The following is a 21,816-nucleotide window of genomic DNA, read 5'->3' on the forward strand; positions in this document are numbered from 1 at the left end:
GGGGCTGCTGCAGATGGGGGAGTGGTTTGTAAGACACTGCGGGTGGGGTAGGGGGTCCGAAGGCGCAGTGGGTGGGGGTGCCACGGGTGGTGGAGGGGCAGGTGCGGGGGTTTGCGGGGGATGGGGAGGGGTCCAGGGGCGCTGCAGGTGGTGGAGGGGCAGATATCAGTGCACATAGTCTCTGTGGTAGTTAGTGAGGGTTGGTGATGGTGTGAGAGGGGTGAAGGCCAGTACACAGACAGGCAGTTAGAGAGCAGGATGAGGGTGACAGGGCATAGTGACGGGGAGTACTTAGCAGATATAGGGGTGGGCTACAGGTGTGATGTCACAGTGTGTGTACCTTTGCTGTCATGTGAGGTATATGTGAGGTATATGTGAGGTATATGTGAGGTATGTGTGAGGTAAGGATGTGCGGGTCGTGGTGGCCACTAACCTCCAGGCTGCTGCTGTGAGTTGGTGACTGCAGAGGGAGGGAGCTCAGACCCAGCAGCAATGGGTCGTGGTCAGCATTCCTTCCTGGCCCCGTTCCGCCGCACACTGTCCGCCCCGTCTGACGGGCGTCATTCCTCCATCCTGCATGGCAGCGTCAGCTGCTGTGATCGCGGAGCATAGGTAAGCGTCCGGAGCCCTGAGGGCGGGCAGGCATGGTGTTTCCCTGGAGAGGTGCGGCGCGCGTCCTTAGGCTGCAGACGGAGGGAGCTCCGGCCCAGCAGCAATGTTGATTAGTGCGTGTCCCGTCCTGGCGCTGTCCTGCTGCACATGCTCCGCACCGCTTGCCGCTGAGCATGGCAGCCCTTGTCTGTATGCTGCAGATGCTGATCTAGCGGTGCCTGAGCTAGCGCCCTCTCCCTGGGGTGTGGGTGTCAGGCGGCAGGTATGGTGTGTAGGTGGGAGAGGAGCTGCGGGCGGCGACTCGCTGCCTGCAAGTACCCTCCATATCAGCGCTGTTCCCCTCCCTGCAGATAGTGTCAGTGGCCGTGGTGTACTTTTGCTACTGGTGGCCAGGGCCGGTGCTAGGGTGTTCGGCGCCCCCCTGCAAACTATGAATTTTGCGCCCTCCCATATTCCTTTGTTGTGCATTGGGAAAAGTGGTGTGGTCTCACAACTAAGGGGCATGGCCACACAATAGTACCCCCATTTAAAATTACGCCACAATGTAGCACAATCTTATTCATCTTATACGTAATGCCCCACCCGTAGTAGTTGCGTCCTTATACGTAATGCCCCACCCGTAGTAGTAGCGTCCATATACGTAATGCCCCCCCAATAGTAGTAGTGTCCTTATACATAATGCCCCCCCCAGTAGTAGTAGCAGTTATATGTAATGCCCCACAACAGTAATAGTAGCATCCTTATACGTAATGCCCCACCCGTAGTAGTAGCGTCCTTATACGTAATGCCACCCCTGTAGTAGTAGCATCCTTATACATAATGTGCCCCCAGTAGTAGTACCGTCCTTATACATAATGCCCCCCCAGTAGTAGTAGCATCCTTACATGTAATGCCCTCCCAGTAGTAGTAGCACCGTCCTTATACATAATGCCCCCCAGAAGTAATAGAGTCCTTATACATAATGCCCCCCCCCCAGTAGTAGCGTCCTTATATGTAATGCCCCCCAGTATTAGTAGCCTCCTTATACGTAATGCCCCCCCTATTTTAGTAGCGTCCTTATACGTAATGCCCCCCCTATATTAGTAGCGTCCTTATACGTAATGCCCCCCCTATATTAGTAGCGTCCTTGCATGTAATGGCCCCCCCAGCAGTGGCGTCCATAAAGTGCGCACACACAGACATACCTCACACACACACAATTCACACATATATACAAACACACACACCCCACCATATATACACACACACACACACACACACACTATATACACCCCCCCCCCACACTATATACACACACACGCACACACACACTATATACACCCCCCCCACTATATACACACACACACTATATACACACACACACACACACACTATATACACACACGCACACACACACACACCCCACCATATATACACACACACACACACACACACACACACACACACACACACACACTATATACACACACACGCACACACATTTCTCTCTCACCCTCCACTTACCAAGTCTGGCTGGCCGTCACTGCAATGCTGATTCCACCACTGTTCAGCTGTCTGGTCCCGTGTAGCTCCGCCCCTCTATTCCGTGTAGCTCCGCCCCTCGTGACGCCGTAGCTCCGCCCCCTTTTCGAGACCCGCACTGCACAGCACACAGCCCGCTGTCACAGGTGATTGGGGGGGGGGGGGGGGACAGGCACAGCAGCCGGCAGCTAGTGGCCATCCTCACCTCCTATACTGTAAGGTAGGGTCTTGCACCTGACTGCTGCTGGCGCTGGGTATGGGGTAGCTCCCTGCAGCAGATGCAGTTGACTCCGCCCAGCTCTGTGACTCCGCCCAGCGTTACGAGCACAGAGTCACAGATTAAGGTAAATATATAGGAGATACATACATATATACACACACACACACACGCACACACACGCACACACACGCACGCACACGCTCATCTTGGCTTCTCTGCTGCACCTAGGCGCACCAAGGTTTATTAGCATAAGCCTTCATCTATTGTTCTCAGCTGCAATACAATATAGAGAACAATACAGCAGGGGATTAAGTCCGATTGGTCAATCTCAATTAATCCTATTAAAGGTCAAAATAAACGTGGACCCATCAGTATGTTGAAGTACATTCTGCCTGCTTTGAATTATATACAGCTTGGGCTATATATACAGTGCCTTGCTAAAGTATTCACCCCCCTTTACATTTTTCATGTTTTGTTGCCTCACAACCTGGAATTAAAATGGATTGTTTGAAGGTTTCATCATTTCATTCACAGAACATGGCGACAACTTTGAAGATGTTTTTTTAATTTTTACTGTGAAACAACAAATAGGACAAAAGAACAGAAACCTTCAGCGTGCATAACTATTCACCCCCCTAAAGTCAGTACTTTGTAGAGCCACCTTTTGCAGCAATTACAGCTGCAAGTCGCTTTGGATAAGTCTCTATGAGCTTGCCACATCTTGCCACTGGGATTTTTGCCCATTACTCAAGACAAAACTGCTCCAGCTCCTTCATGTTGGATGGTTTCCACTTGTGAACTGCAATCTTCAAGTCTGATCACAGATTCTCAATTGGATTAAGATCTGGGCTTTGACTAGGCCATTCCAACACATTTACATGTTTCCCCTTAAACTACTCGAGTGTTGCTTTAGCAGTATGCTTCGTATCATTGTCCTGCTGGAAGGTGAATCTCCGTCCCAGTCTCAAATCACAGGCAGACTGAAACAGGTTTTACTCAAGAATATCCCTGTATTTAGCACCATCCATCTTTCCCTCGGCTCAAAACAGTTTCCCAGTCCCTGCTGCTGAAAAACATCCCCACATCATGATGCTGCCACCACCATGTTTCACTGTGGGGATTGTGTTCTTGAGGTGATGGGATGTGTTGGGTTTGTGCCAGACATAGTGTTTTCCTTGGTGGCCGAAAAGTTCAATTTTAGTCTCATCTGACCAGAGCACCTTCCTCCATACATTTGGGGAGTTGTCCACATGCCTTTTGGAAACTCAAATCGTGCCTTCTTATTTTAAACACTAAGTAATGGCTTTTTTCTGGCCACTCTTCCATAAAGCCCATCTCTATGGAGTGTACGGCTTATTGTGGTCACATGCGCAGATACACCACTCTCTGCTGTGGAACTCTGCAGCTCCTTCAGGGTTACCTTTGGTCTCTGTGCTGCCTCTCTGATTAATGTCCTCCTTGCCCGGTATGTGAGTTTTGGTGGCCGGCCCTCTCTTGGTAGGTTTGTTGTGGCACCATGTTCTTTCCATTTGAAGATGATGGATTTTATGGTGCTTCGGGGGTTCATCAACGATTTGGATATTTTTTTATAACCCAACCCTGACTTGTACTTCTCAACAACTTTGTCCCTGACTTGTTTGGAGAGCTCCTTGGTCTTCATGGTGTGATGCCTCTTGCTTAGCGGTGTTGCAGCCTCTGGGGCCTTTCAGAAAAGGTGTGTTTATATTGGCAGATCATGTGACACTTAGATTGCACACAGGTGGACTACATTTCACGAATTATGTGACTTCTGAAGGTAATTGGTTGCACCAGAACTTTGGAGGGGCTTCATAGCAAAGGGGGTGAATACATATGCTCATGCCAATTTTCACATTTCTCTAACGTCCTAGTGGATGCTGGGGACTCCGTCAGGACCATGGGGAATAGCGGGCTCCGCAGGAGACAGGGCACATCTAAAAAAGCTTTTAGGTCACATGGTGTGTACTGGCTCCTCCCCCTATGACCCTCCTCCAAGCCTCAGTTAGGTTTTTGTGCCCGTCCGAGAAGGGTGCAATCTAGGTGGCTCTCTTAAAGAGCTGTTTAGAAAAGTTTTTTTTTTTAGGTTTCATTCAGTGATTCCTGCTGGCAACAGGATCACTGCAACGAGGGACTTAGGGGAGAGATCTCCAACTCACCTGCGTGCAGGATGGATTGGGATCTTAGGCTACTGGACACTGAGCTCCAGAGGGAGTCGGAACACAGGTCAGCCTGGGGTTCGTCCCGGAGCCGCGCCGCCGATCCCCCTTACAGACGCTGAAGAAGACGGCAGAACGGAGGTCCGGAAACAGGCGGCAGAAGACTTCACAGTCTTCATGAAGGTAGCGCACAGCACTGCAGCTGTGCGCCATTGTTGTCACACGGCTCACTGACCTAGTCACGGAGGGTGCAGGGCGCTGCTGGGGGCGCCCTGGGCAGCAATATAAGTACCTTATTGGCAAAATAAATACATCACATATAGCCATTAAGGCTATATGTATGTATTTTAACCCAGGCCAGTTCTTAAAAACCGGGAGAAAAAACCCGCCGAAAAGGGGGCGGAGCTTATTCTCCTCAGCACACAGCGCCATTTTCCCTCACAGAAAGGCTGAGGGGAAGGCTCCCATGCTCTCCCCTGCACTGCACTACAGAAACAGGGTTAAAACAGAGAGGGGGGGCACTGATTTGGCGATATAAATATATATTAAATGCTATAAGGGAGGAACACTTTTATAAAGGTTGTCCCTGTATAATTATAGCATTTTGGTGTGTGCTGGCAAACTCTCCCTCTGTCTCCCCAAAGGGCTAGTGGGTCCTGTCCTCTATCAGAGCATTCCCTGTGTGGGTGCTGTATGTCGGTACGTGTGTGTCGACATGTATGAGAAAAATGTTGGTGAGGAGGCGGAGCAAATTGCCTGTAATGGTGATGTCACTCTCTAGGGAGTCGACACCGGAATGGATGGCTTACTTGTGGAAGTACGTGATCATGTCAACACGCTGCGAGCCGGTTGACGACATGAGACGACCGGCAAACAAATTAGTACCTGTCCAGGCGTCTCAGACACCGTCAGGGGCTTGTAAAAACGCCCATTTACCTCACGGACACTGACTCCAGTGTCGACGGTGAAGAAACAAACGTATTTTCCTTTAGGGCCACACGTTACATGTTAAGGGCAATGAAGGAGGTGTTACATATTTCTGATACTACAAGTACCACAAATAAGGGTATTTTGTAGGGTGTGAATAAACTACTTGTAGTTTTGCCTGAATCAGATAAATTAAATGAAGTGTGTGATGATACGTGGGGTTCCTCCGATAGAAAGTTATGGGCGGTATACCCTTTCCCGCCAGAAGTAAGGGCGAGTTGGGAAACACACCTTAGGGTGGATAAGGCGCTCACACGCTTATAAAACAAGTGGCGTTACCGTCTCCAGATACGGCCGCCCTCAAGGAGCCAGCTGATAGGAAGCTGAAAAATAGCCTAAGAAGTATATACACACATACTGGTGTTATACTACGACCAGCAATCGCCTCAGACTGGATGTGCAGCGCTGAGGGGGCTTGGTCGGATTTCCTGACTGAAAATTTTGATACCCTTGACAGGGACAAGATTTTATTGTCTATAGAGCATTTTAAGGATGCATTTCTATATATGCGTGATGCGCAGAGGGATATTTGCATTCTGGCATCAAGAGTAAATGTGATGTCCATATCTGCCAGACGAAGACACGACAGTGGTCAGGTGAGGCAGATTCCAGACGGCACATGGAAGTATTGCCGTATAAAGGGGCGGTCCATCGGACCTGGTGGCCATGGCAACAGCTGAAAAATCCACCTTTTGTTCCCCGAGTCACATCTCAGCAGAAAAGGACACAGTCTTTTCAGTCTCAGTCCTTTCGTCCCCATACGGGCAGGCGGGCAAAGGCCAGTCATATCTGCCCAGGGGTAGAGGAACGGGAAGAAGACTGCAGCAAGCAGCCCATTCCCAGGAACAGAAGCCCTTCACAGCTTCTGCCAAGTCCGCAGCATGACGCTGGGGCAGTACAAGCGGACTCAGGTGCGGTAGGGGGTCATCTCAAGAGTTTCAGCACGCAGTGGGCTCACTCGCAAGGGGACTCCTGGATCCTACATGTAGTATCCCAGGTGTACATTGGAAATTCGAGACGTCTCCTCCTCACAAGTTCCGGAAGTCTGTTTTACCAACGTCTACCTCCGACAGGGAGGCAGTATTGGAAACAATTCACAGGCTGTATTCCCAGCAGGTGATAATCAAAGTACCCCTCCTACAACAAGGGAGGGGGTATTATTCCACACTATATTGTAGTACTGAAGCCAAACGGCTCGGTGAGATCTGAAATATTTGAACACTTACATACAAGCGTTCAAATCAAGATGGAGTCACTCAGAGCAGTGATAGCGAACCAGGAAGAAGGGGACGAGATGGTGTCACTGGATATCAGGGACATTTACCTACATGTCCAAATTTGCCCTTCTCACCAAGGGTACTTCAGGTTCGTGGTACAGAACTGTCACTATCAGTTCAGACGCTGCCGTTTGGATTGTCCACGGCGCCCCGGGTCTTTACCAAGGTAATGGCCGAAATGATGATTCTTCTTAAAAGAAACTTGGACGCTTTCCTGATAAGGGCAAGGTCCAGAGAACAGTTGGAGGTCGGAGTAGCACTATCTTTAATAGTTCTACGACAGCACGAGTGGATTTTAAATATTCCAAAATCGTAGCTTTTCCGAGGACACGTCTACTGTTCCTAGGGATGATTCTGGACACAGTCCAGAAAAAGGTGTTTCTCCCAGAGGAGAAAGCCAGGGAGTTATCCGAGCTAATCGGGATCCTCCTAAAACCAGGAAAAGTGTCAGTGCGTCATTGCACAAGAGTCCTGGTAAAAAATGGTGGCTTATTACGAAGCAATTCCATTCGGCAGATTTCACGCAAGAACTCTTCAGTGGGATCTGCTGGACAAATGGTCCGGATCGCATCTTCAGATGCATCAGCGGATAACCCTATATCCAAGGACAAGGGTGTCTCTCCTGTGGTGATTACAGAGTGCTCATCTTCTAGAGGGCCACAGATTCAGCATTCAGGATTGGATGCTGGTGACCACGGAGGCCAGCCTGAGAGGCTGGGGAGCAGTCACACAGGGAAAAAATTTCCAGGAAAGTGTGATCAAGTCTGGAGAATTCTCTCCACATAGATAGAGCTAAGAGCAAAATTATAAGGCTCTAAACTTAGCAAGACCTCTGCTTCAAGGTCAGCCGGTATTGATCCAGTGGGATAACATCACGGCAGTCGCCCACGTAAACAGAAACGGCGACACAAGAAGCTGGAGGGCAGTGAAAAAACTGCAAGGATTTTTCGCTAGGCGGAAAATCATGTGATAGCACTGTCAGCAGTGTTCTCTCCGGGAGTGGACGACTGGGAAGCAGACTTCCTCAGCAGGCATGACCTCCACCTGGGAGAGTGGGAACTTCATAGGGAAGTTTTTCCGCATGATTGTGAGCCATTGGCAAAGACCAAAGGTGGAAATGATGGCGTCCCGCCCGAACAAAAAACGGGACAGGTATTGCGCCAGGTCATGAGACCTTCAGGCGATAGCTGTGGATGTCCTAGTAACACCGTGGGTGTAACAGTCGGTGTATGTGTTCCCTCCTCTGCTTCTCATAACCAAGGTATTGAGAATTATAAGATATAGAGGAGTATGAACTATACTCGTGACTCCGGATTGGCCAAGAGGGACTTGGTACCCGGAACTTCAAGAGATGCTCACAGAGGACTAAGGGCCTGGGGAGCTAAGAAGGGACTTGCTTCAGCAGGTACCATGTCTATTCCAAGACTTACCGCGGCTGCGTTTGACGGCATGGCGGTTGAATGCCGGATCCTGAAGGAAAAAGGCATTCCATAAGAGGTCATACCTACCCTGGTCAAAGCCAGGAAGGAGGTGACCGCACAACGTCATCACCACATGTGGTGAAAATATGTTGCGTGGGTGAGGCCAGGAAGGCCCCACGAAGAAAATTCAACTAGGTCGAATTCTACACTTCCTGAAAACAGGAGTGTTTTGAGCCTAAAATTGGGGTTCTTTAAGGTTTTAAGTTTCGGCCCTGTAGAATTTCTTCCGAAAAGAATTGACTTCAGTTCCTGAAGTCCAGATTGTCAAGGGAGTATTGCATATACACCCCTTTTTGTGCCTCTAGTGGCACCGTGGGATCTCAACATAGTGTTGGGATTCCTTAAAATCATATTGGTTTGAACCGCTCAAATCTGTGGATTTGAAATATATCACATGGAAAGTGAACATGCTGTTGACCAATATCTCACATGGACAGTGACCATGCTGTTGGTCCTGGCCTCGGCCAGGCGATTGTCAGAATGGGCGGCTTTGTCTTACAAAAGCCCATATTTAAATTTCCATTCGGACAGGGCAGAACTGGGACTCGTCTCCAGTTTTCTTCCTAAGGGGGTGTCAGGTTTTTCACCTGAAACAACCTATTATGGTGCCTGCGGCTTCTAGGGACTTGGAGGACTCCAGGTTAATAGACGTTGTCAGGACCCTAAAAATATATATATATATATATATATAGTTTAGGACGGCTGGAGTCAGAAAGTCTGACTTGCTGTTTATATTGTATGCACCCAACAATATGGGTGCTCCTGCGTCTAAACAGACGATTGCACGTTGGATCTGTAGCACAATCCAACTTGCACATTCTGTGGCAGGCGTGCCACAGCCTAAATCTGTAAAGGCCCACTCCACTAGGAAAGTGGGCGCATCTTGGGCGGCTGCCCGAGGGGTCTCGGCATTACAACTTTGCCGAGCAGCTACGTGGTCAGGGGAGAACACGTTTGTAAAATTTTACAAATTTGATACTCTGGCTAAGGAGGACCTGGAGTTCTCTCATTCGGTGCTGCAGAGTCATCCGCACTCTCCCGCCCGTTTGGGAGCTTTGGTATAATCCCCATGGTCCTGACGGAGTCCCCAGCATCCACTAGGACGTTAGAGAAAATAAGAATTTACTTACCGATAATTCTATTTCTCGTAGTCCGTAGTGGATGCTGGGCGCCCATCCCAAGTGCGGATTGTCTGCAATGCTTGTACATAGTTATTGTTACAAAAATCGGGTTATTCTTGTTGTGAGCCATCTTTTCAGAGGCTACTTCGTTTTGTTATCATACTGTTAACTGGGTTCAGATCACAAGTGGTACGGTGTGATTGGTGTGGCTGGTATGAGTCTTACCCGGGATTCAAGATCCTTCCTTATTGTGTACGCTCGTCCGGGCACAGTACCTAACTGAGGCTTGGAGGAGGGTCATAGGGGGAGGAGCCAGTACACACCATGTGACCTAAAAGCTTTTTTAGATGTGCCCTGTCTCCTGCGGAGCCCGCTATTCCCCATGGTCCTGACGGAGTCCCCAGCATCCACTACGGACTACGAGAAATAGAATTATCGGTAAGTAAATTCTTATTTTTTATTTATAAAAAATATTTTTTATATACATTTTTCTCATTTCACTTCACCAACTTATGGGCCCTACACACTGGGCGATATCACTGCACGATATGAACGATCTCGTTCACTAATGAACGAGATAACGTTCATATCGTGCAGTGTGGAGGCACCAGCGATGAACGATGCACGGCCCCGCGCTCGTTCTTCGCTGGTGCCATGTCGGCTGTGCATGCAGGCCAATATGGACGAGATCGTCCATATTTGCCTGCAAGTCTACGGAGCCGGGTGACGGGGGGAGTGAAGAAACTTAACTCCCCCCGTCACTGCCCCCCCGCCGCGTCGGACGTATCGGCCGTCGGGCACCTCGGTGGCCAGTCGTCAAATGTGTAGGGCCTATTAGACTTTTTTGTGCAGATCCATCATATAAAATTCAGATAAAATAAATAAATAAATTAAATTACAGGTTGTAATGTAACAAAATAGGTAAAAAGCCAAGGGGGGTTGAATACTTTAGCAAGGCACTGTAATAGCCTGGTTAGTTTTGCCTCTTAAATTAATGCTGCTTTAAACCACCAGATTGACTCTGGATACGGCATTTTAGGCCTTATTCTGAATTAGAGCCAACATTTACCAGACGGTCATCTTTCAGTTCTTGTGCCTGAGAAGTTGCAGCTGGGTTTCGGTGCTGCGAGAGAAAACTATCGCTGGTATAATTGCCTGCTTTACTTTCCGTCAGATGGATATTGGGATTCCCCGCCCGCAGAGGATTGTCCAACTACCAGAGATTGCTTGGGACCAGTATACTACAACGCTGGGAAACTTCGAAAGAGAGTTCAGAAACCGAAAACGGAACTCGCGGAGAGTGAAGCTCATTTTTGATAAAGGTTAGTAGATTGAATTGCAGTCATTGGTAGTAAATGTATATATATATTATTGTTAAGGGGTTTTCCAAGGCTTGCATTCTGTAATTATTGTTGTAGATCTGCCTGGTGCCAAAGTGTTCTGCAGCTTTGTGCAATGGGGGATTTGGAGCATACATAAACTGGGACGTCCAAGGTAGACTAAGTGTGGAACTCAAAATAAGGGATGGGTAAATCCCTACTTGTGAGAGAGCTTGCAATCTATATAGAGAGAAGAGGGGCAGAGACGAGGTGTGAGTGTGACTCAGAGTGGAGATTTACAGCTGTGAAGGGTATAAGGGGGAGTTGGGGAAGTTCTAGAAAGAAGAGCATTTCAATATTTAAAAGGCAGTGGGAGAGCCTGGGACGTGTTCTCAGAGACCAGGGGAGCCCCGCTCTGCATTGCAATAAATATAGAAAGCTGCCGGATTATACGTACATACAGAGGGACGCTGAAACGTAAGAGTGTCGGAGGTGTGTGGATTAGGCCATGAATTAAAATCTTCCGGAAAGGGAAAACCCCATTGAAATGCAGTTGGTCCTATCCAACAAGTAATTTATTTTACGTTGTCATTATTCCCATGAGATGAAATATAATATTATTCCTCCTACGCCAGTGTAGCATTGTATATTTATAATACCGTATTTGTGTCTTTATACACTTTGGAACAATTTTGTTTTGAATTCATGCGAAAACCTTTTATTGCCCCTGACAGTTGGGTTACACAACAATTCCCAGACCACAGTAGACAAGGATGGGGAGCCCTCGGCTTATTCTGTTTTGCCCCAGAGCGATGGTCAGGAAAGTTCTACCAGCAACGTACAGGTGAGCGCCGTGGTGCGGGAGCTTCTTCTGACCAGCTGTAGGTATGTCACAGGGTCCTGGCCACCTGCACCGGGGGCAGAGATTGTGTCTGGTGACTTAGTAGTAATGAGAATACGGTGAATTGTCAGGAACCGGTATCATCATCGCAGGGTATAGCTGAGTGTATGACATGTGAGGACCAGTCCGAGTAGCCTGACTCTGATACAGTTTCCAGCAGTCTGAGTCTAGATGTTATATAGAGATTGCTATGAAGGTGAAATCTACTTCTATACCTTGTAGTACTCAGTAACTATTTCATCCTATGGAAATGTTTTGGAGTAACACTGAAAGTTGGTGCTATCATTAATCAAACCTAGGAGGTCACCAGGGCACTGATTAGGAGGTTCCTGAACAACTCAATGGGTTACCCAGTATCACTCATCCAGTGTTTTTGATGCCCCTTGGCACCCCTACATGTAGAGATGGCCCCTGACCCCTCGTGTAAGGTTGGCGTGATTTAATGAAGTCCTTTAATGTGACGCTGACCTGTTTAACGCAGATAAGAGGCAGATTGTGTATGGACTCCAGACCTGGGACCTTCAATCAGTTGTGGACGGTGGAAGAGCAGGTAATGGATGGAACTAATGTTGATGTATCACGTTGGCGTAGTACTTAATGCCTTTTAGTTTAGGGTTGTACAGGGCAGCTCTGTGCCGCGTTACACATGTAGTGCCTCATACTGAACCATGGTAATCTCCTTTCACAGCTGCCTGGAAGTTGTGATATTGATGCAGTTACATCTGTAATGAACCGTGGTACAAGCATATGGAGGGGGGAGGTTCTGCTATCTAATACATCGTTGCTATGTAACTGCGTTTGTGTATTCCATAGTTTGCTCATTAATGAACCTGTCGCTGAAGGTGTCTTGTACTTTTTATGAATTTATAGAAAAAGCTGGAGCAGCTACTATTGAAGTTCCCTCCGGAAGAGGTGGAATCCAAGAGGTGGCAGAAGATTGCTGATGAATTGGGAAACCGGACTGCTAAACAAGTGAGTGTCATTACACCCTGCACTGTGGCCTCTGCAGGAAGCCCTGGGGGAACATGGGTGTCCTACAGAAGGTTGTAGCAGGAACTGGATATATGTATCTTGCGCTTAGCGAGATTGCAGTTTATTTGTAACCTTCCCCATTGCATGTTGTTTCCACAGGTTGCCAGCCGAGTGCAGAAATACTTTATAAAATTGACCAAAGCTGGTATCCCCGTGCCAGGGCGGACTCCAAACCTCTACATGTACTCTAAAAAGGTAAGTACCGGGTGTTGATTATCACACACGCGTGTAGCTTCCTACGTGTAGTACAGGTACATGTTGGGACTACATCTGGTGTTTGTGGCTCATCTTTTTTTGCATATGTAACAGTTGGTCCCTCTTTGCACCACAAGTGGATGTATCTCAGACGTGAGAAGCCCCCTTTTTCTTCATCGGAGCTAATTTGTGTCTAGTGACCTTGTTACTTATTGTAACGGTGGCTAGAGTTACGTAAAAATGTCTTAATACAATTGTATAGCTGTTTTAGTAAATCTCCCCTTTATCTGCCCGTTTGGGTAACGCGATTCCTGCCATTCTCTCAGGCTTCAAGCAAGCGGCAACATATTCTCAACAAGCATCTATTTAAGCCCTCTACCTTCATGACCTCTCACGAGCCCCCCGTGTTCATGGAAGAGGACGACGACCACTCCAGTTACTACAGCCGGGACCTTGATTTAGCTGGTGACGACGATGACGTCTCGGTAATTGCACCTGAGAAATGTTCTTTATATGACTATAATCTTACAGAAGATGCACGCGGCCAGGCTCTGCGTCTTTTCATGCTCAGCTGCAGTTGGTTTGGCCGAGATAACCGCCGTCTCTGGCTGCAGAGATACATTTGTGTGTATAACGAGCTGCACTGCTCTGCGGATTATTCTGTGGGGGCGTCACTTGGTGTTTGATGCATTTTTCTGTTACCAATGAATGCTGAAAGAAATACCCAGGTTTATGCCCCAGCGTGCCCCATATTGCGTTAACAATTTTTTCTTTTTATTAAGTTAATGCTTTTTGTGTGCTGCTTACACATTTAGACCTTTCAATTAGTTGTAAGGGAGATAAAAATATATTTAAAAACACGATACACATTGTTCCAGCCAACCAGGTATTGGTTTATCATCTATTGTACTAGTGACAGGTAATTTCTGCTTTCTGTTGGATGTAACATATTTGTATTATATTTCTGCAGCCGTGTGGAAGTCGTTCTTATTTGTGTTAGATTTGCACATAACTTTCTCGGATGCCATTCTGCATACGGGCAATACAATATAAATAATAAGTCCTGTTTTATAGCATTGTCCCACCATCTCCGTATGCTGCTAAATATTATTCACCCCCAGAAAACGGGGTTCACTACGGCTGGCCGGCGATCGGGCTCCCGGCGACCAGCATCCCGGCGCCGGGAGCCCGACCGTCGGCTTACCGACAGCGTGGCGAGCGCAAATGAGCCCCTTGCGGGCTCGCTGCGCTCGCCACGCTACGGGCACGGTGGCGCGCACTATTTTATTCTCCCTCTATGGGGGTCGTGGACCCCCACGAGGGAAAATAAGTGTCGGTATGTCGACTGTCGGGCTCCCGGCGCCGGGATAGTGAGCGCCGGGAGCCCGACCGCCGGCATACAGAAGACCACCCCAGAAAACGTGGTACCCTAATACTTACACACTGCTCTTCTTAATCTCAATGCCAGACATTCTAGCTCAGGAATTAGGAGAAGGCTGTATACGTGGGACGCTTTGTCTTATTGTGTAGTCAGGAGGGGTATAGTCAGTGTTCTGGAAGGATTACCTGCTGAGATTTCTCCGGTCTGCCCCGTTACACAGGATGAAGAGACTATCCCCACCTCCTGCCATGTCCTGGCGGAGTACAAAGAACTACTTGAACTAAAGAAATTGAAGAAGCAAAGACTCCACGAGATGGAGGTGGAGAGCGGATTTGTGCAGCATGTTGGCTTCAAAGTGAGTGAGTCCTGAAAGGAGGTGCATGCTGGGAATTATTATCTGTGTCCACACTGGGTGTTACTCTGCTCTATGTAACTGTGTCACACGCTGTCACAGCAACACCTGTACAATGTACGATTATTTGCAGTGTGCTTGGCGCACGTTACCTAGTAGCCACGTCTGAAGCAAAAGCAGTTTCCCGTCATTATAGTGTTACATATATCTGTGGGGTGAAAGCTGCCAAGAGTTTTGCATTAGGGCGAGCGTCCTTGGTTATGGCCATCGTAGGAGGAACATATTGTACGTTGTGGTTTATAAGTTATTAGTATGTCATACACTGTATCTTTCCCGGCCTCAGGAGGTCCCTGGTTAGCTGCCCGCTTGTGTTAGGACAGAGCGTGCAGATCCAACTTGCTGCTTTTCTAAAATAATGATACAGATCTAGTCAGAATGGCTTAACCTGCTGACGGTATTATATAGACTTCTGCAGATCCTGGTTATAAAAGAAAGAAAAATCACATAAAAATGTCATAGAAACGCAGCAACAGCTGATCTACAGGTATAGAGGTAATTCAGATCTGATCGCTGCGGTGCGTTTTCGCAATGCGCTGCGTATTCACCGCAATGCGCAGGCATGACGGACTGCAGCAACGAGGATTGCCGGTCAGCGACGGGTTAGTGCGAAGGATCCGATCGCACAGGCGTTCGCAAGGAGATTCACAGGAAGAGGGCGTTTGTGGGTGGCAACTGACCGTTTTCAGGGAGTGGTTGGAAAAACGCAGGCGTGTCCAAGCGTTGGAAGGGACGTGATGTCTCCCAGGGATCCTCATCCCAGTCTATCCTACTACTGCTGGTATTCATACAGAGGACACGGAGTCATAATGTCTCCCAGGGATCCTCATCCCAGTCTATCCTACTACTGCTGGTATCCATACAGAGGACACGGGGACGTGATGTCTCCCAGGGATCCTCATCCCAGTCTATCTTACTACCGCTGGTATCCATACGGAGGACACGGGACGTGATGTCTCCCAGGGATCCTCATCCCAGTCTATCCTACTACTGCTGGTATTCATACAGAGGACACGGAGTCATAATGTCTCCCAGGGATCCTCATCCCAGTCTATCCTACTACTGCTGGTATCCATACGGAGGACACGGGGACGTGATGTCTCCCAGGAATCCTCATCCCAGTCTATCCTACTACTGCTGGTATCCATACAGAGGACACGGAGTCAATATGTCTCCCAGGAATCCTCATCCCAGTCTATCCACCTACTGCTGGTATCCATACGGAAGACAAGGGGACGTGATGTCTCCCAGGGATCCTCATCCCAGTCTATCCTACTACTGCTGGTATCCATACAGAGGACACGGGGACGTGATGTCTCCCAGGGATCCTCATCCCAGTCTATCCTACTACTGCTGGTATCCATACGGAGGACACGGGACGTGATGTCTCCCAGGGATCCTCATCCCAGTCTATCCTACTACTGCTGGTATTCATACAGAGGACACGGAGTCATAATGTCTCCCAGGGATCCTCATCCCAGTCTATCCTACTACTGCTGGTATCCATACGGAGGACACGGGGACGTGATGTCTCCCAGGAATCCTCATCCCAGTCTATCCTACTACTGCTGGTATCCATACAGAGGACACGGAGTCAATATGTCTCCCAGGAATCCTCATCCCAGTCTATCCACCTACTGCTGGTATCCATACGGAAGACAAGGGGACGTGATGTCTCCCAGGGATCCTCATCCCAGTCTATCCTACTACTGCTGGTATCCATATGGAGGACACGGGACGTGATGTCTCCCAGGGATCCTCATCCCAGTCTATCCTACTACTGCTGGTATTCATACAGAGGACACGGAGTCATAATGTCTCCCAGGGATCCTCATCCCAGTCTATCCTACTACTGCTGGTATCCATACGGAGGACACGGGGACGTGATGTCTCCCAGGGATCCTCATCCCAGTCTATCCTACTACTGCTGGTGTCCATACAGAGGACACGGAGTCATAATGTCTCCCAGGAATCCTCATCCCAGTCTATCCTACTACTGCTGGTATCCATACGGAAGACAAGGGGACGTGATGTCTCCCAGGGATCCTCATCCCAGTCTATCCTACTACTGCTGGTATCCATACAGAGGACACGGGGACGTGATGTCTCCCAGGGATCCTCATCCCAGTCTATCCTACTACTGCTGGTATTCATACAGAGGACACGGAGTCATAATGTCTCCCAGGGATCCTCATCCCAGTCTATCCTACTACTGCTGGTATCCATACGGAGGACACGGGGACGTGATGTCTCCCAGGAATCCTCATCCCAGTCTATCCTACTACTGCTGGTATCCATACAGAGGACACGGAGTCATAATGTCTCCCAGGAATCCTCATCCCAGTCTATCCACCTACTGCTGGTATCCATACGGAAAACACGGGGACGTGATGTCTCCCAGGGATCCTCATCCCAGTCTATCCTACTACTGCTGGTATCCATACAGAGGACACGGGGACGTGATGTCTCCCAGGAATCCTTATCCCAGTCTATCCTACTACTGCTGGTATCCATACGGAAGACACGGGGACGTGATGTCTCCCAGGGATCCTCATCCCAGTCTATCCTACTACTGCTGGTATCCATACGGAGGACACGGGACGTGATGTCTCCCAGGGATCCTCATCCCAGTCTATCCTACTACTGCTGGTATTCATACAGAGGACACGGAGTCATAATGTCTCCCAGGAATCCTCATCCCAGTCTATCCTACTACTGCTGGTATCCATACGGAAGACAAGGGGACGTGATGTCTCCCAGGGATCCTCATCCCAGTCTATCCTACTACTGCTGGTATCCATACAGAGGACACGGGGACGTGATGTCTCCCAGGGATCCTCATCCCAGTCTATCCTACTACTGCTGGTATCCATACAGAGGACACGGAGTCATAATGTCTCCCAGGAATCCTCATCCCAGTCTATCCTACTACTGCTGGTATCCATACGGAAGACAAGGGGACGTGATGTCTCCCAGGAATCCTTATCCCAGTCTATCCTACTACTGCTGGTATCCATACGGAAGACACGGGGACGTGATGTCTCCCAGGGATCCTCATCCCAGTCTATCCTACTACTGCTGGTATCCATACGGAGGACACGGGACGTGATGTCTCCCAGGGATCCTCATCCCAGTCTATCCTACTGCTGGTATCCATACAGAGGACACGGGAACGTGATGTCTCCCAGGGATCCTCATCCCAGTCTATCCTACTACTGCTGGTATCCATACAGAGGACACGGGGACGTGGTCTCCCAGGAATCCTCATCCCAGTCTATCCTACTACTGCTGGTATCCATACAGAGGACACGGGACGTGATGTCTCCCAGGGATCCTCATCCCAGTCTATCCTACTACTGCTGGTATCCATACAGAGGACACGGGACGTGATGTCTCCCAGGGATCCTCATCCCAGTCTATCCTACTACTGCTGGTATCCATACAGAGGACACGGGGACGTGATGTCTCCCAGGGATCCTCATCCCAGTCTATCCTACTACTGCTGGTAACCATACAGAGGACACGGGGACGTGATGTCTCCCAGGGATCCTCATCCCAGTCTATCCTACTACTGCTGGTATCCATACAGAGGACACGGGGACGTGATGTCTCCCAGGGATTCCCCCCTTGCCCCTTGCTGTCTTTTTCCGTTATTATTACGAGCGGAACATTGATAGTGTTGCGTATTGTCAGTTGTGTAATTGTGTATGTGTAATTGTGCTCTCTTGCAGTGTGATAATTGCGGGACAGATCCTATCCAGGGCATCCGGTGGCGCTGTCAGGACTGTCCTCCCCAGGTGGCTGTGGATTTTTGTGACTCGTGCTCTGACTGGTGAGTGTACATCTAATCTTCCTGTCCCTGATGGCAGACATACCTAGCTGTACTGCTCTGCACTGCACACGCTCCCACCTAGCTGTACTGCTCTGCACTGCACACGCTCCCACCTAGCTGTACTGCTCTGCACTGCACACGCTCCCACCTAGCTGTACTGCTCTGCACTGCACACGCTCCCACCTAGCTGTACTGCTCTGCACTGCACACGCTTCCACCTAGCTGTACTGCTCTGCACTGCACACGCTCCCACCTAGCTGTACTGCTCTGCACAAGCTCCCACCTAGCTGTACTGCTCTGCACTGCACACGCTCCCACCTAGCTGTACTGCTCTGCACTGCACACGCTCCCACCTAGCTGTACTGCTCTGCACTGCACACGCTCCCACCTAGCTGTACTGCTCTGCACTGCACACGCTCCCACCTAGCTGTACTGCTCTGCACTGCACACGCTCCCACCTAGCTGTACTGCTCTGCAGGACACACGCTCCCACCTAGCTGTACTGCTCTGCAGGACACACGCTCCCACCTAGCTGTACTGCTCTGCTCTGCACTGCACACGCTCCCACCTTGCTGTACTGCTCTGCACTGCACACGCTCCCACCTAGCTGTATTGCTCTGCAGGACACACGCTCCCACCTAGCTGTACTGCTCTGCAGGACACACACTCCCACCTAGCTGTACTGCTCTGCAGGACACCCTCTCCGACCTAGCTGTACTGCTCTGCAGGACACACTCTCCCACCTAGCTGTACCGCTCTGCAGGACACACACTCCCACCTTGCTGTACCGCTCTGCAGGCCACACACTCCCACCTAGCTGTACTGCTCTGCACACGCTCCCACCTAGCTGTTTTGCTCTGCACTGCACACACTCCCACCTGGCTGTACTGCTCTGCAGGACACACACTCCCACCTAGCTGTACCGCTCTGCAGGACACACACTCCCACCTAGCTGTTTTGCTCTGCAGGGCACACGCTCCCACCTAGCTGTACTGCTCTGCAGGACACACACTCCCACCTAGCTGTACCGCTCTGCAGGACACACACTCCCACCTAGCTGTTTTGCTCTGCAGGGTACACACTCCCACCTAGCTGTTTTGCTCTGCAGGACACACGCTCCCACGTAGCTGTACTGCTCTGCAAGGCACACGCTCCAACCTAGCTGTACTGCTCTGCACTGCACACGCTCCCACCTAGCTGTTTTGCTCTGCACTGCACACGCTCCCACCTGGCTGTACTGCTCTGCAGGACACACGCTCCCACCTAGCTGTACTGCTCTGCAAGGCAGACGCTCCCACCTAGCTGTACTGCTCTGCAGCTGCACACACTCCCACCTAGCTGTACTGCTCTGTAGGACACACACTCCCACCTAGCGGTACTGCTCTGCAGGACACACACTCCCACCTAGCTGTTTTGCTCTGCAGGGCACACACTCCCACCTAGCGGTACTGCTCTGCAGCTGCCAGACATCTGTATATTCATGTCTATCCGGCCGACCTGCATTGTGTCCTCTTACATATGAGTCTAGGAAGAGAGACTGAAACACAGAGCATTTGGGACTGTAACTGCTGCCAGACACTCTATGGGAAACTGGTTGCATTGTGTAAATCAGTGTTAAATGCTTCAAAGATATAATTCGGAGTATGCAGTATGGTACTTTGACCCCTAGGGGCACTGTTGCTTTGGATTCTAAGGGGACAATTCAGTTAGATGTGAAGGGTGCGAGTTGCTGTAGTAGCCGCAGCGTATCAGCAACGGCACCGCATCCGAATTCGCCCAAAGGTCCTCACAGCCCCATAGCAGGTTTGTGCGAGTTCGGGAGGCAGTTGCCGTGGCAATGCGCGCGCACGAGAAACTCGCACCTAACTGTACTGACTCCTCAGAGCTTTGTACGACTACTTTGATGCCTTGTGAGACCGTGTTGTGCAATTACCGCCTGTGTCGGCCGCTAACCGTAGTAACTACTGTCTGTATATTCTTACAGTTTATATGAAACCCAAACTCACAAAGAGGATCATCACCTGGAGCCGGTGTATAAAGCAGAGACATTCCTAGACAGAGATTACTGCATGCCGCACAGCACCAGCTACAATTACTTGGACCCAAATTATTTCCCAGCAAACAGATGACGTGACCTGGCCAAACAACCAGCTCGGTGATCTCTCCCAGAGGCTAGCGGAGCCAGTCCACTCAGTTTCCAGAAGACGCGTCACTTTCTCCGATATCCTGCTCAACAGCATGTCACCTGCACGGGGGTAGGGGGGGCTCACACCAGAATTACCCCCGCAAGGACAGCGGCAGAACATTCCACAGGAGGATGTCCCTCTACCTATAGATCATAACAGAACTGCAGTGCACGTTACAGACTTATTTCCAAAGGCTTCCGAAAAACAATTGGTCAAAATGTGAACTATTTATATTGAAACCGGTTTACTAGCTTGCAGTTTGGTGGAAATAATCAATCTTTTTTTTCTTTTCTTTTGCACAGAAACTGACGTTTAGAGAAAGTTTTAACCAATCACAGTGTTTGCATAAAGGACGCAATTGTTCAAAGACACAAAAACAAAAAAACAAGCAGAAAAAACAAACAAAAAACCCCACAAGAACCTATGTTACTTCCCCACGTTTGGATTAATTCCGGTCTATGCTGGACTGTGAGCTGCTTTTAAATAAAAAATGAACTACAATCTAGCGCCGCCGATTCGGATCTCTGGCGGCTTCTTTAACCAGCTCGTGGTGTGTGTGCGTGAACGTCAAGATTTTCACTCAAATATATTTTTTAAATGTAACGTTCAGATGATCATGTGATGTGTAAAAAAAAAAAAAACGAAAAAAAATTTATGGTGACAAAGTGCCACTTGTAGTAACTGTGTAAAGTCTAACACTTAAAGCTTTCGTAGGTCCTTTCTAGAAGACACATGATGGACAGCCTTCAGCCTCGGGGTGTTGGGGATAGAGAATGCGGGCCGCCGAGGAAGACAAAACTGCCTATTGTAAATCCTATATGTATTGTAACACCTCTCTTTTTTGTAGTCCCATGAAATCCATAAAAGATTGTATTTTTATTAATATTTAAGCAAGTGGTTACATAGATCTATGCGGTCAGATAGACGTGGTCACGTGCTCTTTTGTATACTGAACCCCCGTACGTAGCTTGCTCTCCGACAGAGGGAGCGCAACAGAGGGACGTGACGGAACTCTCCAGCAGGGAAGGAGTTAGACATTTTCTATGTTTTTTTGTTTCGTTCCCTACTCTATGTAAACAGTATGTTCTTAAATCCGCTGTCAGGAGGACTGTAAAAATAAACTGTGTGGGTACTATTTGTTTGTACGGAAAGTTCTCATTTTTGGCGT

The 21,816-nt window shown here is 49.1% G+C and overlaps 1 protein-coding gene across 4 annotated transcripts in view; it reads left to right on the top strand.

Moving 5' to 3' along the window:
- The window catches only part of ZZZ3 (zinc finger ZZ-type containing 3), a 130,077-nt gene extending 108,294 nt beyond the window's left edge, over positions 1-21,783 (top strand). For all 4 annotated transcript variants that reach the window (XM_063939040.1, XM_063939042.1, XM_063939043.1 and 1 more), the window contains exons 4-12: positions 10,568-10,715; positions 11,447-11,556; positions 12,095-12,163; positions 12,484-12,585; positions 12,745-12,840; positions 13,167-13,325; positions 14,442-14,576; positions 18,362-18,462; positions 20,447-21,783. In XM_063939040.1, coding sequence (XP_063795110.1) covers positions 10,568-10,715; positions 11,447-11,556; positions 12,095-12,163; positions 12,484-12,585; positions 12,745-12,840; positions 13,167-13,325; positions 14,442-14,576; positions 18,362-18,462; positions 20,447-20,591 — 1,065 coding nt within the window. In that variant the 3' untranslated portion in view covers positions 20,592-21,783. The remainder of the gene's footprint in view (positions 1-10,567; positions 10,716-11,446; positions 11,557-12,094; positions 12,164-12,483; positions 12,586-12,744; positions 12,841-13,166; positions 13,326-14,441; positions 14,577-18,361; positions 18,463-20,446) is intronic.
- The last annotated feature ends 33 nt before the right edge of the window (positions 21,784-21,816 follow it).

The sequence above is a fragment of the Pseudophryne corroboree genome, chromosome 9, assembly GCF_028390025.1.
Source record: "Pseudophryne corroboree isolate aPseCor3 chromosome 9, aPseCor3.hap2, whole genome shotgun sequence".
NCBI lineage: Eukaryota > Metazoa > Chordata > Amphibia > Anura > Myobatrachidae > Pseudophryne > Pseudophryne corroboree.